The sequence below is a fragment of the Erithacus rubecula genome, assembly GCF_903797595.1.
Source record: "Erithacus rubecula genome assembly, chromosome: 17".
Classification (NCBI taxonomy): Eukaryota; Metazoa; Chordata; class Aves; order Passeriformes; family Muscicapidae; genus Erithacus; species Erithacus rubecula.
Window position 1 is genome coordinate 11,450,370 of NC_136669.1, and position 18,370 is coordinate 11,468,739.

General features: G+C 37.4%; 1 protein-coding gene across 50 annotated transcripts in view; it reads right to left on the reverse strand.

Moving 5' to 3' along the window:
* The window catches only part of RBFOX1 (RNA binding fox-1 homolog 1), a 1,017,140-nt gene that overhangs the window by 4,348 nt on the left and 994,422 nt on the right, over positions 1 to 18,370 (reverse strand). For 21 of the 50 annotated variants that reach the window (XM_079320751.1, XM_079320739.1, XM_079320746.1 and 18 more), the window contains one exon: positions 11,187 to 11,239. The exons of the other annotated variants lie outside the window; for them this stretch is intronic. In XM_079320751.1, the coding sequence (XP_079176877.1) occupies positions 11,187 to 11,239 (53 nt within the window). The remainder of the gene's footprint in view (positions 1 to 11,186; positions 11,240 to 18,370) is intronic. 50 annotated transcript variants of the gene reach the window in all.

The window sequence follows — 18,370 nt, forward strand, 5'->3', positions numbered from 1 at the left end:
CCTGCCTCCCTAAAACACTGCACAGCTGAACCCCCAGTTTGCCCAGGTCCCTGCTACAACCAGGCAAAGCCAGGGATGTGAAAATCAGATTTTAATCATTTCTCCCCACACAATATCCTTATAGTTGCTCCAGTGATCCTTTCCCTGTGTCCCTGGTGCATTTGCTGGCCCCGTCCTCTGCCTCACCTTGACACACAAAGCTTTGCTGCCCAGTCTGGGGAAATACAGGGAATACCTTCAGTGAGATGGCCATGCCAGCTTCCACTGCAAGTGTCAAACATTTTTTCCATAATCAAACAATTTTGATTGGCTCTCAGGTGTCACATAGATCAACAAAAGCAATCTTGTAATTACAGTGCTGTCTTGAATACGAGGGCTAATGTAGCAAACAAGGTTTAACAATGCCCTTGATATCTCTTAAAAAAAAAAAAAAAGCCATTGTCTTTTAGCCTTATGTGAACAGTAACCACAGACTGGTCTCATTCTAGTAAATACCTTATTTTTCAGATACATGCACAAACTTACTTTTTTTGAAAAGAGGACAACTGCTCTATTTTATTATCATGTATTTGCTCCTCCGCAAGCAGAATCTGATTAGCGGATTCTGAGCTAACCAGCTGAGGGAAAGCTGAGAAAGGAATGTTTTCATGGCACATGCAATCCTCCACCACCCACTACTGTGGGTCCTGAATGTGAGCTAGAGAAAGGGACCAAATTATCTGAACTAGACATTCCCACCTACCCAGAGACATCTTCAAGGAGGGAGCAGAAATTACCATAGAAAATAAATCCTTAATTCTCCATCTCACTGAGCCAACATTTGCCAGCTTATGAGGGATTCCTTTCATATGGAAATCCAGCAAATCACCCCCTGTGACAACTGTGCTCACTAAAGGGTTCAGCATGGAAAAGACAGACTGAACATCCCTGGCTCTGACTCTCTGCACAAACATAGGGCAACTCACTTGCAGAAGTCACATGCTTTCCCTTTCCCAAGAATATATAACCACACATCTTGATGGAAAAATACAAAAAGCACAAAACAGTTCAGAAAGTACAAACTTCCAAGAGTACAGTGGTTCATAGTCAGCATTGTGAATTAGACTTTTTTTTTCCCAGCAGGAGTGCAGCATTTTGAGCAAATGTAAGTGTATCTAAATTCCTACAAAGCATTCTAAAGCCTGGATGTTTCATTTCAAAGTGCAACCATGGTAGCTGAATGCCTTCAGTTGTATTGTCCTGTTTGCTTAGTAAATCCTAATTCCTATGAAGGGATAATGCATTAATTAATTTATTTAAGCACCCCAAGTTCATGGGCTCTGTCTCTCACCCCACAGCTGTGCTAGCTTTAGATTTGGGTAGAGAAGTCTTCATTGCTGTCACAGGGATACCTGAAATTCCAGGGGTGGTGGTGTGTTGGGCAATTGCTCTCCTTAAAACTCAGGAAGGTATGTGCAAAAGGCTTCTATAAAATGCATTAGTTCCTCTTTGCATCCAAAGCATTGATGAGTAAGGGACTGAATTTATATAAATTCTACCTAAAATTGGCATCCAAGAACACCTATCTTTAGAAATTACCCAACAAAGGAAATGAGCAATTTCCACTGGAAAAGCACGGGAAGGAAAGCAGATCACATCAGTCTATGCTGGGTAAAGGACTTGGTGATTCTCTGAGCTGGAAAGGGAATTTGAGAGCTCTCTGAGCAGGTCTGACACTGATGCCACACTCTGGAGCCTCTCTGGTAGGAAGAACTTCCATAAACCTCAGCCTTGGCAGCCCTCCACATCAGGATTCAAACATGACTTGGGGATTTGAAATACTCAGCTTTGATAGAACCTTGACTGAATCCCTTTGTGTCTTGTTCACCTGCACTGAAGAGAAGAAGGCATTACTGCTCTGTGCCGATTTTTAAAGTCTGATAATTTTGAATATCATTATAATTTTAATTCTTTCCAGCCAAATTTCATTCCAACAGTAAGAAAGCATCTAGGAAGGGAAAAAGATTAATTTAAATGTAGACATGTTTCCCTCATGTCCTTAGTGACATGCAAGAGGAATACTTTTAAAGCAAGGGGAATTGGTAAATTTCCTTTGTTTTTCTTTTTTCTTGATTATCTGGTATCACTGCAATGCTGAGAAAGGGCTGTAAATCTATATCTGTAAAAAATACATTAATTTTGATCTAGTGGTAGGGCTGCATTTTGCCTCCATCCTACATCCCATTCCTGCAGGATTCTTGGCTGTGTCCCACTGCCTCACAAAGCAAAGTCCAACACCAAGGATGGCATCAAGTGGCCCAAATGCAAGGGCCTCATAAAAAGGACCAAGCCTGGATACCCTGGGCTCAGCCTGTATTAAATTATTACTCTATTTAAGCCAACTACTGAAGTAACTGGCAAGTTTACAGCATCACTGTAATATACCATGTTGCTAATAATATTATTATATCAATATTCAACAGAAATCTTGACAACTGATGGGGAAATATGGATAAACACACATATTTAGCAGTTTTAAAGGATGAAAATATGACTGTTTCAACCCAGTATTGACTTCTGAGTACATTTTTATTACCCTTTTTCCAAAGCAGTAATCACTTATTGTCAGTGTTTTACATTGCTTTTTATTTTTTATCCTTTTTTTTTCATCCTTCTATGTAATCCATGTCTTTTTCTTAAAACAAAAGTTGTGAAGGAATCCTAATGTCAGAACTGTGACCAAAGTTAATCCCTGTTCCTTAAAAAGAATGGTTTATATTTATATTATTATAATGTTAAAGCTTTTACTGTGATATTAACATAGAAATGTTATTGCAGAAATAGTGATGCTTATACTCATGTTAAAATAACAAACACATGTTTTTCTTTTACAGGATATTGAAATTTCACTTAAACAAATGTGTGCAATGTAAATAAAATATAAAATGCAAAAGGAATTCTTCCAAATCTCCTGTAAAACAAAATATATAAAATTAAACTGCACAATTTTCATTTTTGCACACTCCTGAATACACTTGACATATGTAAGCACAAACATGGATGAAAATATTTCCAAAGGGGAAAGAACACATGCTCAGATATTATCTGGGAAAAAAATGCATTGAAATTCCTCTGTGATGAATAGACTTTTTTTTCCTCTCCTCAGGGTGACCTCTACCTTCAGAATATGATGGTTTTATTATGATTAATAAATTTCATTTCCACAGAGGAAAGGAACAGTGTCAGCTTAAACTTAAAGCAAGTGGGTTTCTTTTTAAATGCTAATTTTTAAACACGCCCTTGCATGACACCAAATTTAGAAGCTCAGAAGGTTAGCAGAATAGATTCTGATTTCCAGGCTGAAAATAGGAAGAAGGATTTAAACTATATTGTCACAGTGCAAATCAGTAAGCTGCTTCAGTGCCACACACATTGCTTCATTTACTCACTGTTCTGCCAGCGTGCTTACTTCTCATTACAATTAGTGGCATTTAAATGCTTTGTGATAATTTACACTGCAAATTATCATTCTAGGTAAACAACTTACAAAGATTTAGGACATGCCAATGGTGAGGTAGCGAATAAATTAATAGTCGGTGCAATTCTCTGTGTATTTCACAGGATGATAAAACAATGTATCCAAAGCAATAGGCACAAATTCTTGTCTCAGAACACAGCTGATGAACAATTTTAATGCATCACTAACTGGAACAAGGTATGCTCCTCTGTTTTCCACTATATCTGGGACAAGCACTCAGGACATCATGGGAAAAAGTGTGTTTGCCAGCATTTTGTTATCATACTGACACTGGCTCTTAAATACCTGGACTAAAAACTTCCTGGGAAATAACTGAGAAGAACCCCCAGTGTGGCTGTGCTAACTTCTGTAAAAACAGCCATAAACTATCCACCAAGGCATGGCATGTTCTTTCCTGTGCCTCCACCCCTTCAGTCATTTTCAGCAGAGAGTTTAAAAATGCTAAAATGCTACATAAAAGGACAATTTGTTGTTCGTTGATCAAGTATTTTTATAAAGTAATTAAAAAAAGGAAATTGTGAGATTTATCAGTGCCTTTGAAAGGGAGTACCTCTCTAAGTTATCAGTAGTAGGTGTTGAAGTCTAAAAATTGGGGAATTCTGTGCATCTCTAATTGTAATTGCCATTTCAGGATTTTAAATTCTTTAGTAGTATTTTGATACACATCTGGGACAGACAGTGGAGCTCCAATACTGGAGACATTTAGAATCTCCTAGCTAACACACATTATAGGGATTAATAACAAAATTAATAAGGAAAAAATTCACCACATAAGAAATCAACCAAGTTAACACATTTTCCTTAAGTGATTTGAGAAGTATAGAAGAAGAGTTTTAGATAAATTATACACATATTTTACTTATCATTATCAACTGCCCCCCATTTTTTCAAGTCTACATATCTCTGGAGAAAGTACAGAAAATTATGAACCTGCTTAAGAAGTATAAAGAGCAAAGTTAAGACTTGGTGACTACTTCAGATCAAGCTAAGTCTGACCTCAGCCATGTCACAAGCAAAGCCTATGTACCACTGGAAAGCTCATTTTTCCAACTTCTCCCAAACATTATCCACTCATTACCTGCTTTGTTTGCAACTGAACAACCAAGTCATAAATTATATATATATATACACCAATATATACATATATATATATATATATATATATATATATATACCACACACACACACATATATATATACATCACATAAATATATAAATTATTCCAATAACTAACTTGGTGCTCTTCCTCTTGGTCACAGAACTATGATGATCCCAAGAGGAGTAGCCTGCTGAGGAATATTTTAGGCTCAGTGGGTCAACCCTGTGCAGCAGGGGTAGCCCTTTAACCTAAAATTCATCCCACTGCAGTAGGATGGTGTCTTCTTGTGGTGTTCAAAGGACGTGCAAACAACTAATTAACTTCATTTTAAATATTAGCACAAGTGACTTTGAGCATTTCAGTCACCTGGATCACCAACAGGTCTCTCTCTACCTCAGAGGGCAATGGACAAAGACGTCTCTGAAGTTTTTACTTAAGATCAAGGGAATTGAAATCTGCTGATAAAAAGTTTCCAGGCATTTTCCTTGATTGGAAAGGTTAAGAATGCTAAATTCTCCTTGCCAAGTTTTGAATGCACGCTATCAAACACAGGTCACTGTACAAGGGAGGACCATCACATACTTTATTCATAGCATCTTCCATGACCTATAATGTGCTGCACGTTTGTGATGTGGAGCAGAGAAAGAGTTGGGAAGTGACAGACAGCTCAATAAAGAGTGAAACTTCAAGGTGTACTGCAGGGCTGAATTCCTGTATGGCTGCAGAGCCATTAGGGATTTCCTATCACTACACTACTAACACACCCCTAGGTTTTCTCAGATAAGAAACTTGACCAGGATCTACCATGGGTAGAGGGCTATAAAAATTGCCATGAAAGGACCTTCATAAATATGTAATTGATGAAATATTAAAAGCACTGTTTACTTTTTCCTGCAGGTTGGAGAAAGGAGAAAGTAGAAAAGCCTATGCAGACTTTTCTGTAGAGATGAATTTCCAAATCTTGGCTGTTTACTTATGTATGTCACATCTCAGTTTGGCCAGTTAATTTCCTTGCTAATTGACAGGCATGCTTTGCAGAAGTTTCACTGATGCTCAGATGTGGTTTTAATTTTGCTTCTGTTTGCTAGCCTGTATCTTCTTTTAAAATTTGTGAGATGTTTGCAGCCAGTCAAAGCTGAGCTGCCACGCTCTAAAACATTTAAATAATAATTTAAATGATTTATATTGGTTAATTTTCAGAAACAGAGAAGGGTAACAAACAGCAGCACAGGTGACTTTCCCCTGAGCTGATGCTGGGTAACTGCAAACTGGAACAATCCTAGGCACAGATCTCAGCTTAAAAGTTCTCATTCAGTTCCAGTCTTGCTGTCTGGATTCACACCAGGGTGGGAACTGAAGCTGAAGCCTAGTCAAAAGTCTAACAGAGTTTTATGCATCACCACCTTTCTGCATAGCTTCCATCCAAGAAACTTAGATTTTATATAAACTTCCTTAAAAAAAAAGCCACTGGGGAATCTGAGGCTTGCCATCAGGTGATACCTAAACCCAGCTCTATTCCAATGAACAGAAAGCATTTCTTAGGTCTGTAAAACATTTTCTTATTACTAGTGCTGTTGTATTTAGGGACAATAAAGCTTGAAGAAATTCTTACCTAGTTCAATAATAAATATACTGGGTAAATTATTTATTAAATTTTAAAGCACTCGTTTATGATCATGTATAAAGTTGTGCAACCATAGCGTTGTTTTATGTTTATTTGCAATATGATAATCCCAATATATTAAAACGGAATCCTTGCTCATTTAATGGACTTGTATATAGGCATCCATACATGCACACACACAAACCATCTTTCACGTGCTCTATTTTTAGCCTACCACAGAAAAACCAATCTAATTGCCTCATTAAAAAAAAAAAAAAACCAAACCAAAACAAAAAACCCCAAAACAACCAACAGGAGATGTACACGTGCCTATAGGCACTTGTTGAGGATAAACACAGATTATCAAAGGAGCTTCACATTGCAAATCCTCCATTTACAAATCACAGGACCTCAGCCTCCCTTAATCTTGTCATGTTGTCACATTTGAGCAGCCATGCGAACTGACCTAGAACGGCGAGCACCGGGCAGGCAAGCTGCCACACAGACAGTGACAGCCAGGCTGCCACTGCCCCCTCTGCCTGACAAAAAGCAATTAATCAAACCTCACCAAAGCAGAACAGACCATAATCAAAGTGTTTACTGATTTTTATCAACCGGTCCAATAGCTGAACATCTTCAGCGCGCAACTACCCAGAGCAGGAACAGCTACGACAAATGGAATTCTGTACAAGCAACTATTTATAGCAGCAGTAAATGCAAGTTTAAACTGCCAACATAAAGGGCACTTGAATTTATAGAAGAAGTTTAATTTTGTGCATTAGTGCAACATTTCCTAGCCTTTCCAGAGCAAAAATTTCAGTATCTGCTATTTTTCACAGGGAGCAGCACTACAGCCTTAAATAAATACCAGCACAAAGACCATGTGGATGCTCCTTCATCTTCATTTTTTATTTGATTAGCAGAAGAGCAGAGCATAATAATAAAAGCATCTCATAGAAAATGGTTATTTTCCCAAACTGCTTCATGAAATGAACCTCTCTCAACTGAGCATATGTCTTCACACAGTAATTCTAGCACTGAAGGAAACACCTCTGAAGCTGCATTATTGCAAGGATTTGGATGGGACTATTTAAAATCCCTTTGTAAGTGTATGATCTGATAAGTATCTCCTACCAGACACATGAACAGGTTATTGAGATGAATGCAAGCTCATATGGCAAAATTTTGACCAGCTGCAATTATTTATGTACCTACCCTGGCAGTGGTAGGTTTGCCACAACAGGCACTGCAGCCATTCCAAGCACTTCATCAAATATTAATTTATTTTAAATAAGTATCTCCATATTTGCTATTATTCAATGAATTAAATTTGTGGCAGTGTTAGTGCTGACAGGTTAATGACAGTATACAGGAAAATTGCAATGACTGGAGCAATTGCATTTGTTAGAAATGGCCAATATTCTCTTCAAATATTTCAATAGCACAAACCCCACGGTTTGCTTATTGAAGCTGCTTGCTTTTATTCAACATCTTTCCTGGAGTTATGAAGTTAAACCTTTCAAAATGTTTAATCTATTTTGGAGACTGTATCTTTCTCCAAATGGAGGTCAATAACTTAATTTAAGACTGTCAACTTCTAAAGCTTTATAAAGCATTTCTTTTCCTTGCATGCAGACACAGACACACACACACACAGAATCCTTCCTCCTGAGACTGATTCTGCTCAAAAATGTAAATAAATACAGTCACAATTGGACAGATGTTATATCTACTTCCACCATACTTCACTCCAAATTCAGTTTTATATATATACCCTTGCCTTTCTCTCTGTTATTTGAAAATCATAAACTGCAAATACACTTGGGAGAAAAATAATACCAAGCATGCATCAGCACTGGATTTTTTTTTTATCTTCTACATGAAGACTGGATAACAGTTAAAAACTGGAAGAAGAGAGAGAATATAAATATAAAATAATAACCCTGTCCCATTTTTACATAAAAAATATAAAATGTCATTTGCAGGTACATCTGAGAATGCACTTGCAAAAGGCACTAAAAATGCTTTTTCTTTACAAACTATGAATTTTGATGTTACAAAACCTAAAAGAGAAAAAAAAATATATTGAGCACTGATTTGAAAAATACACTAAGAATGCAAAAGCTGCAAAATGAACAATGTTCTGCAACCATAGGTTTAAACCACAGGTTTATTCTGGGTGTCATTCTGATTTATCCAGAGACTGACAGGACAGATGCCCTTGCCCCCATCAGACAAGAACCTCAGGATTAATTCTCCCCTCGTGCAACTACGGTCAGGAATTTTCTAGAGGAAGGTCCTCAGAGATCCTTGTTAAAATTCCATCATCAAACCTACAGGAGATTTCTGATAGTCTCCCTGTCTCTGTTCTAGTTCAGATCTGTTTGCAAACCCTTTAATCATGTCTGCCAGAGAAGATCTATCCCAGAAGTGCAGAACTTCTCTTCTGAACTGTAATTATTTTTAGCCTCAGAATGCACTGGATGCAATCAAGAATGAAATGATTTTCAATTTCCCATGGAAGGATCCCTCTGTCAGATGTCTGAGGAGGTTTCCCTTCTGTAATGTGCCTTCAAGAACAGACAGAGATACACAAATAGAAATGTGTTTATGGACACAAACTGCTCATTTAACACATTTATCTACTCAAGACTACTTTATTCCCAAATAAGAAAAGATACCATGTGGCTGAGGGCTAAGTATCCTCTGGCAGGAATGATAAAGGATTGAGAAGAAAAGAGTGAATATTACCAGTAGAACCACCCAAGACCTCCCATTTCCAATTGAGTATCAAGTTCCAGCCAAAGTTTAATTGTTATATATTACTATTTGTAACCCAAAAATGCACACATCCTTTACAGGGAGACAATACAAGCATTCATATACTCACATTTTAAACATTGAACATGTTTATAAGAATCTTCACTTGATATCAACTTTACAAACACAGTAGAATTACTGTCATTGAGTTTAGGAGCACTAAAAAAGCACTATAAAATCATACTGCAGGTGTTTTGCATGCATCTGAAAAACCACAGGAAGGTTAGTTTTGGTTCTCAAAGTATCTCTATGTTTGCTCCATGTATTAAAACATAAAACATCAGATAATAAAATAGTTGGAAGTCAACTTACAAATCCAAAAGACCAAATTCAACTTTAACAATTTGACTCACACGAATACAAGCTGGAGAATTACTTTTTTATGAAGCCAAAAGTCATTTAAATTCTATTACTGAAACTTAGGTATATAAGAAACAGCAGGTACAGGCTTCCATCAGCTTTATCCTTCATATTTAGTTACAAAAAAAGGAACCTACAGTCACCTGTGATGGATGTGTTTATCATATGCTCAAAACCATGCCTAGCAAAAATACCTTATTGTTGAATCAATTCAACATAAGTAATCAACTGGTAAACTGAAAAGTTTTAAAAAATACACAGAGATTCATTTCCTTTTGTGTAAAGTTCACTGAATGCACTGACAAATAAAATTTCTATTTTATATAAATAATATATTTTTGATTGGAATTCTAAAGAAGTGATATATGAAATATCTGTAATAAGGTCTTGGGCACTTAAATTGTGCCTGAATTGAGAGAGAAATATTTCTTTACTAGAACAAGAATTATTGCTTAGAAGGGTTCACTTTGCAAAACTGGACCCACAGATCCCACATCTAACTCAAGAATTCCAAGTTTAAAAATTGCTAAAATAAATATATTTATTCTTACTTAGCAAAGCTTAGATTGACAAATGAGCAGCCTCCCTACTACAGCTCACTTCAATGAAGAGCTGAGCAGGAAGCTCAAATGAAATATCAAAGCCAAAATCCAAGTCGAGTGATATGAAGAATGTGGCAAATGTTGGCTTCTCAAAATGTATTTACTTCATGATTTATAGGACTTGGAAAAATCTATGTTAAACCAGGCTTTACTACAGAGGAACTTTTCAGATTACCACCAAAAATGCTACAACTAGCAGAGAGATTATGAAAATTTTAGCATGTTTGGGGTTTAGCTATGATCATTTTTTCCATAAATAGAGGTTCTCTATCTGTTTCTATGTAGATCATCACAGCATAAACAAATCTCGTCACCTTTCATTTATTTCTGCTAATATAAAACTCTATCAGCAAACACTTCTTAATAGCAACATTTGATTTCACACTATATACCCTTTCATCCTTCAATATGAGAAGTTTCTAATGAACTTGGTTTTTTTTGCACAACATTATTGGCAAAGTAAGTCCCAGCATCGTTACTATTTATTTTTGCCTTTTGACTTTTTACGTAGTAACATAATACCATCCTTACCTGAATTAAGACTAAGCTTGTTCAAACTCTATTGCTTAAAAGAGAGAAAACCTCTTGACATATTCAATATATTTATAAAATATAAATAAAACTTTAAAAAACATTGTTCATTCTTCTGTACCCATGGTTTACATCATGATAGTATAAGGAGACTTTTTACTTACTAGAGAGCGATCCACTGAAGGCACAGACCCTCTCTCCCACTATCTCATCCATAGGATAGACTTTGTGAGTGCTTTAGGGTCTGCAATACCCTCGTGGGCATCATTTGCCCCCAACGAGTTGAAAAGAAAATTGTTACATCTAGAGCACTTACAATGTCCTACTCACATCTAAGCCTTGGCTCTTCTCATCAGCTCTGTTTGCTTTGACTTTGGAAAGTCACATTCCTGAAGCTTTCATCAGAAGCTTTAACATATCCTTACACACTAGGCCAGACCATACTTAAACTGGAAACAAAACACCAAGGTCAGCAAAATAACCTAATGGCTTTTTATATGGCAGAACCTAGAGCTGAAGCTGTAAATTCATTAAACTACCCCAAAGATTTATACTACGGACTTTTCTATGCCTTGTCTTACGATTAAATGCAGCATGTGAAAAAGGATATTGAGACCTGGATGGATGCATCAAGAAGTATCAATGATTGTTACCTGCAGAGGTGTTACAAGAAATTTCATCTGCTGCAACGAAGACGAATTGATTTCTGCAAGAGAAGATAAAATTCACAATACTGCTTGCTGACTGGGAAATGTGCTAGCTGCCAATTGACTTGATGTTTACAGATGGGGTAGGGGAAGGGTGCTTAATTTTAATGAATGTAGCAAGAAAAAGTGTTGAGTACTATAGAGTTTATAAGGATCATGAGGTAGACATGCTGGGATCTTTTAAATGAAATAATGGTGACATTTGGATATGGACTATGTACAAACTCTTGCATTGGAAGCTTCATGTTTAGTGTTACAGATATGTCAATATATTTATGAAGTCTAATAAAAATAAAACAATATATTTATATAGCTATTAAAGGGCACTACTGCAAAATATGTAAAAAGCGCTTTTGAAAAAAAAAATTAAATTGCAATTTACTTTGTGCATCTGAAAGGAGGATATTGAAATTAAAATATTTTGCTTTTACTATGTCTAATATGACTGCAATCAGAAAATTAATTTTCTGCTATTTATTAAAAAAAATGACATAGTATATTCTCATATACTGTCATCCAAATACATAGAAAAGTCTTTTGCAGAATCTTAGGAGAATAAGCTATAGATATGAGTAATTTAATATAAACCTTCTCTTGCAAAATTCTTTTTTAAACCAGGTAACATAAAAAGAGAAACACTAAATGCACTGGTATTTCAAAATGCAGAAAACTTCATTATGGCACAAATCCTGATTTGTCCTTCCTGAAATCTAGGCAACCAGGATTTGTTAGTGCAAACCATATTTAAGGATTAACATCCAATGATTCCTTTCTATGCATATGCACAGCTTCCTGGGGCTATTTTGTGTAGTGCAGGGTTAATGAACAGGGTGCAGAGTTAACACTTGGGTGTGGTTTCCTCACAGCCCCTGCACTGCCAGGCACAGCAAAAACCGACACTGAGCTTTGCACAGCCTTAATGCAAGTCTGACAACCAGGAGCCAAAGGATGCAGGCTAAGGACTGCCTGGAAAAACAGCTCTGCAAGCATTAAACACTGAGCATCCTACTGAAAACCATGCAGGAGCAAACGTCCCTCAGGGGCAACAAAACCTCCACGAGTTAAGCCCTAAGGGAACAAAATCTATTTCTATTACTTCACCTCCTATGTATCAAGAGATTTGAAATTCTCATTTAGAAATCTGTGAACCTTGTTACTTAGAGGTTCACATTCTAGGGGGAAAAATAAAATAAATCCAAAGCAAAACAAGGAGTCTGCAGTCTGTACTGTAGGGACAGGATTGCATAAGTCCAAAAGCAGATGATTGCCCCTGCCCTAGCAGAAATACTGACACTGTCTGTTAGTGTGAACTTAGCAATCAAATTGTACATTCCTGCATTTTCAACTGCTCATTAAGTTCAATTGGTAGCTTTGCTCTTTATTTTGTCATCTGAAACACTTTCAGGAGCTAATGAGATTTATCTAAGAAGTAATGCCAAACATACGAATTTTAAAAACCAAGGGGGGATAAATATTACATTATAAATAAAGAGCTACTCTGTATTTCATAGGTAGCACAATTTTTCACTGTATTTACTGCTACCACCTCTGAGATAATTTTAGATGTTTACCTAGAAGTGACCGAGCCAGCAGCAATGCAGACTTATCATCTACTGTTATACAGAAAATCCTTCTGACACATTTCTATGAAGTTGTTAAACTGCCCTCTCATCTAAATGAAAATATCACTTTTCCTTAAAAACTGCCTCCAAAGAGGTTACTGAGAACATTCTCTTGTTATTTTCTGCTCAAAACAGTGGAGCATTTACCTAGAGATTCTCTATCTTCAGATGTTAAAATACAGAATTATTTGCAAGGGCAATATGCTGGATTGCTACCTCCAGAAAGACCCCATAACACTAACTGCAGTTTGTCCTTTGGAATGACAACTATTACTAAAACTGTTCTGAAATCTTACTCTTTTTTTAACCAAGTATTAACTAATTACTGAGGAAAAAATAATTTTAAAAAAATGCCAAAACCTCAAAGTAATACCTATTTAACAAAAAAAAAACAACTACTGTAAACATCTCTTGTTATAGTGCTTTATAGGAAAAGAGTATTTTGCTTTTGTAAAATTTTCACTACTCCATACATAACTTTTAAAGGTAGCAATTTGCACATTGGTCAGCATAGCAAATGTGAGAATAAAAAGACTAGAGGCTGGCATCCAACAAGCCAGTTTAAGTATTTTATAACTAATTACATGTTCTTTGTAGCAATTACTAGAAATTCTTAAGCAGTTTGATACTTTAATGTTCTTATAATGGCAGGATTTGTTTAGCTGAATTCCATACTGTTGTTCACATAGATGTAGAGGGGAAACTGCTGATCAGAAGCATCACAGATAGCAGCGATGGCTAAAGAAAGGGTTAATCCTTTGTGTGTATGTTGGGCTGCAATACAGGATGTGACCAGAAATGTGTATTCTGTCCCCATCTGTTGGAGCTGGGTGTGGCAGTGTCCCTGATCTCCTGGCACATATCATCTGCTAATGGACCATCTTTAAACCAGCTGGGCAATCATCTTTATCTTTCCACAGCCCATCCTCCCTCCAGGAGATATCTCCTGTTCATGGCCACTGAGTCCCAGTGCATGATTGATAAAATTCCATCATCCCACTGGGAGATGCTCCAGCCAGGGGAGGAGCCAAGCCTTTCCTACCCAGATAAAAACTGAGATTTTGGACACCAAGGTACCTTCTTTCCACTGGATTCCAGAGGAAAGCCAGACCCTTCCACATCAGCCCTGGAGCTTCAGAGGAAACTGCACCTTCTCCAGGAGCACTGCTCCAGCTGAACCACATCTGCCACTGCAGGAGGATGCAGCCACCATTGAATGGGACTGATACCAACACCCTGACTGACTGACGGGTGCCAGGTTGGATTCTGACTCTGGCAGGGTTTGGGATTGTTCTTTGTAATACTGCATTTCTATTTCAATTTTCCTAGTAAAGAACTGTTATTCCTAATTCCCATATCTTTGCCTGAGAGCCCCTTAATTTCAAAATTATAAAAATAATTTGGAGGGAGGGGGTTTATATTCTCCATTTTAAAGAGAAGCTTCTGCCTTTGTTGGCAGACACCTGTCCTTCAAACCAGGACAGTGTGGACAACCCCAGAGCTGCAGAAGTGCTCTGGGGTGAAGCTGGCTCTGTGGTGCACCAGATCCCTTCTGTCCTAAAGCAGGTGGAGAGCAGAGGTGGCAAAAGACACCTTGTCCAGTCCTCTGCAAACGTGGAGTGTGTCTCCTTTAAAGACCAATTCCCTGCACTAACTCTATCGAGCATAACAAGGCTTGAAAATCTCACAAGGAAGGTATGATGAAAATTCATGACGCGTTTTAAGCTGGTTTAGTGTTCCTCATCACTGCTGCACTTTTAAAGATTCAAAAAGGTGCAGGAATTGTAAGCAGACCCAACTTTATTATACAATAAGCCCTGCTCAATTAAGATGCAGAATCACCTCCATAATTTAATTTGTGTATTAACAGTGAAAATATAGAATCAAATTTTTACTGTTCACTGGTTAATACTTCAGATGTAAAAGAACACGGATTTAAACAAAAGAAGCTCTTTTTTCGAAATAGAATTTTAAAAGTTTTTACTGGCTGTGAGATAAGGGGGAACAAAAACAACAAACCCAAACCCTAAAAGGATAACATGACAAATACATTGATCTGACTGTACAGTTGGATATATTCAACCTGCCAGATCCTCAAACCCTGGGCTAAGTGCAATCCTTTTAAGTGCAGGAGTGGCACCCTTTGGCAGTCTGAGCTCTCTGATGTCTCCCAGACAGTGTGGGTCAGGAAAATGTGCTGCGGGGCCTCCAAATGGCTGGGTTCCATCCGAGCAGCCACTTCCCAAGGGCAAACACTCTGCATACTACTGCTTCTCTCAAGCCTATATATCAATTTTTATCTCTTCTAGCAAATTGAAAACTAACTCGTTTTTTACCAGTATGATAATAAAGACTGTTTTAAATTTTGAAAAAAAAAAATGTTTAAACATTTGATATATATCCTGAATTCAAACAAGAGCAGAAGGGGAGGATAACAAAAGTACTATTAAGTGATTTAGAGGCGCTTTCTTCCTTTGGGGTAGTTATTGAACTTGCATCACACTATCTTCAAAGGTTTGAATATGTTGTAATTTCCTCCACTCCATTCCCTGTAGTCCCTGTGGCAGTAACAAATGTGTGCCTCTAAGGCTCCACATCTGACAGAAACCTCTCTCTTTTGGCACCTGCTCTTTCTATCCAGCAGACTTTTTGCATATCCAATACATTTCATGCTTTCTTTCTCTCTTCTTGAAACTGTTTGGTGAAAACATGCCATACTATAGAATAGAGACTTAATATTTATTGAGGGGTTTAAGTCCTTTAATCACTGGGGCCTGAGCCTTTTCCTTGCTATGGATGTCTAATATGCACAAGTACTTCTGTGAAGAAATACCTGACCCATAAGTGATCTGCCCACTTTACTATTGGAAAATTCAGAACCTGGAAGTGGAAGATAGGAAGAGATTCAGAGAATGGGTCCCAGACACTCTTTTTTTATGACCTGGGGGATGTAATTATTGTGAAACACAATTCCAGCCTAAGTTCAGAATAAACAGCTACCCTGAGTGCTCCCTCTAAAAGTTTCCATGGAGTCATCCCACCCAGGGAAAGGATGAGTTCCTCTGGGTCCGCACCAGTTCCTACTCCTTGAAAAGCACCAGTCTCCCTCCACCTTTCTCTCCTGCAGTCACTGGCCATGCTGCTCCTCAGGTGTACAGAGCTCCCAGGTGTCTAATAATTTACAAACTTAGGTCATTGTGGGTGGAAAACCCATGCAGAGCATGTGGGACCAGTGAGTGTTCTGTGTGTCCTCTCCTCTCCCTAAAATGCTGGATGCCACTCAGACTTCTCACCACAGTTTGACCACGTTTGAGAACAAAACTTTGGCACACATCAAATTTCACCCATGACTCCTAGAAGTTTCCAATACCTCCTCCTCAGCAGCACAGAGATTCTTTAAAATGGAAGCCATACTAGAGGTCAAAGGGGATTTTGGCTCTAGGAAATGTGAAATGTAAAAGAAGTTATAATCCACCAACATCCAGTGATTATGCTTTGTAGGCCTGAACTCCTGGGCATTGCTGACAAACTTCACAAAACGAGACAAATAATTTTGCTTAACACAGAGGTTCAGACCCCCACCCAAAATTACAGCAACTGCTGACAACAGTGCAGAGTCCCAGAACACCAAAAATTAGAATGAAGGCAAACACAAAATTGAACTGAAGTCACAGTGGGAAGGCTGAAACTCTATTTAATCAGTTGACTTCTTCTGGTAGGCCTGCCATGGGATTGACAAACAAAGCCAGTATTTACAACTCAGGGCTCAGAATCTCAGCTGGCAAAATTGATGCAGCTTAACCAAAAGCACTGACTTGCCTTCCTGGAGCTGCTCCAGACTGGATTCCCCAGGGATCTGGTGCTAACTATCGTGTGCAGCAAGGATTTTCCCCAGCAGAGTTATATGTGGTGCATCTGTATATTGCTCCATTATATTATTAAAGCTGTTACACATTTCCTTCATGCTCTAGACATTAAGAGGACTCTGATGTTAAGGGCTTTTCCACTCTGAATTTTAATATAGCTGACTGCTGGCTCCTTGAATGGTTTCTGCAATATTCAAGGATGGACAAAGTTTCCCTTTATAATAATTTTATTAAGTCCTTCCCAAGTCTCTCTTGCTGGTGTCCTAAATTTAAATATCAAGGCTATCAAAGAATTTAAACTTTTTTAATATTAGCATAATAACTATAATTAGAAGGTTGATTTTGCTATTATCATGCTTTATATTCCCATTACTGTAAGATCAAAGTACATTACCATACCCATAGCATTTGAATCACAACACAAAGAGAACTAAACAACTTCACAGCCATACCTATATGATATATTAAATGAAATAAGAATAAAACTGTAAATAATTCATGCAGCATCAAGCTTAAAAAGCACTAACAGTAACTTGTTTGACCTGATGTGCATTAGGAAGGTAATTAGACTATTTTCTTCAATGTCAGGTTCTTTTTCTGTGCAAAAATTCCCGTTCAACCTAACCAAGGATGATGCTCAGTGTGCTTCAGCCAGCCTCTACCAAAATTCAGAGTGCCAAAGGCAGCAGGAGAGAGGAAAGAAACAAAATCTCTCATTAAGTTACATCCTGCTACCAATCACACAACTTCTTGACCAGAAATAATTTGTTTTAATACCAAAAAGTGCTTTTGAAATTGCAAAAAATATTTCTTCAAGGAAAGAAAAAAAACAATCCCCAGCTTTTCTGGACACTAATGGAAATGTGCATCCCCAAGCCCAGTGATATGCCTGCATTATTTCATTTACTCAGAGAGAAAAAAACAACCAACAACCAACCCAAAAACTAAAGGGATGAAAAAAACCTAAAGGGAAAAAATGGTCAACAGAAGGTGCTTTCTCATAATTTGTATTCTTATCTCAGGCTTTCCCCAGCAGATGGGCAGGCATTTTTTTTTTAGCCCTGATATTGAACTAGCTAAACAACCCACTCAAATTCTAGGAGAGAGAGACTCCTTTTAGCACAGTCCCATGTGCAATGGCTCTGTAAAGCAGATTGGAGGAATGCCCTCTGCACACAGGGTGGATGCAATAATTCTGCCATGGCAATGTCTTGGACACAGACTCTCCCCCCCCTCCTTCCTTTAGCCCTCAAAGTCGGTATAAAGAAAATTTCTAGCAAATATATTTAAACTTCCAACTTAATACTGGTGTTGAAAAAAAAAAAAAACAGCTTATTTTTAATAAATTGCCAAAATGTGGACCATATCTTACATCACAACCAGTGGGAAAATCTGTAGGCCTTTTACCTTTCATATTTTAAATCTACAAATTTTATTTCCTATTTTTTTTTTTTTTTTAAATCAGAGCTATACAAATAGACTTGGGTCTAAGTCATATTACCTGCAGCATCAGTGGATTTTTTTGATGTATCATTCAATATATTATACCTAGCATGAAATTATTTGTTATTAATAATGCAACATGCAGAGTCTAAAGATTAATATTTATCTGCATGAGGAACATGTGATTTTTAAGTAGATC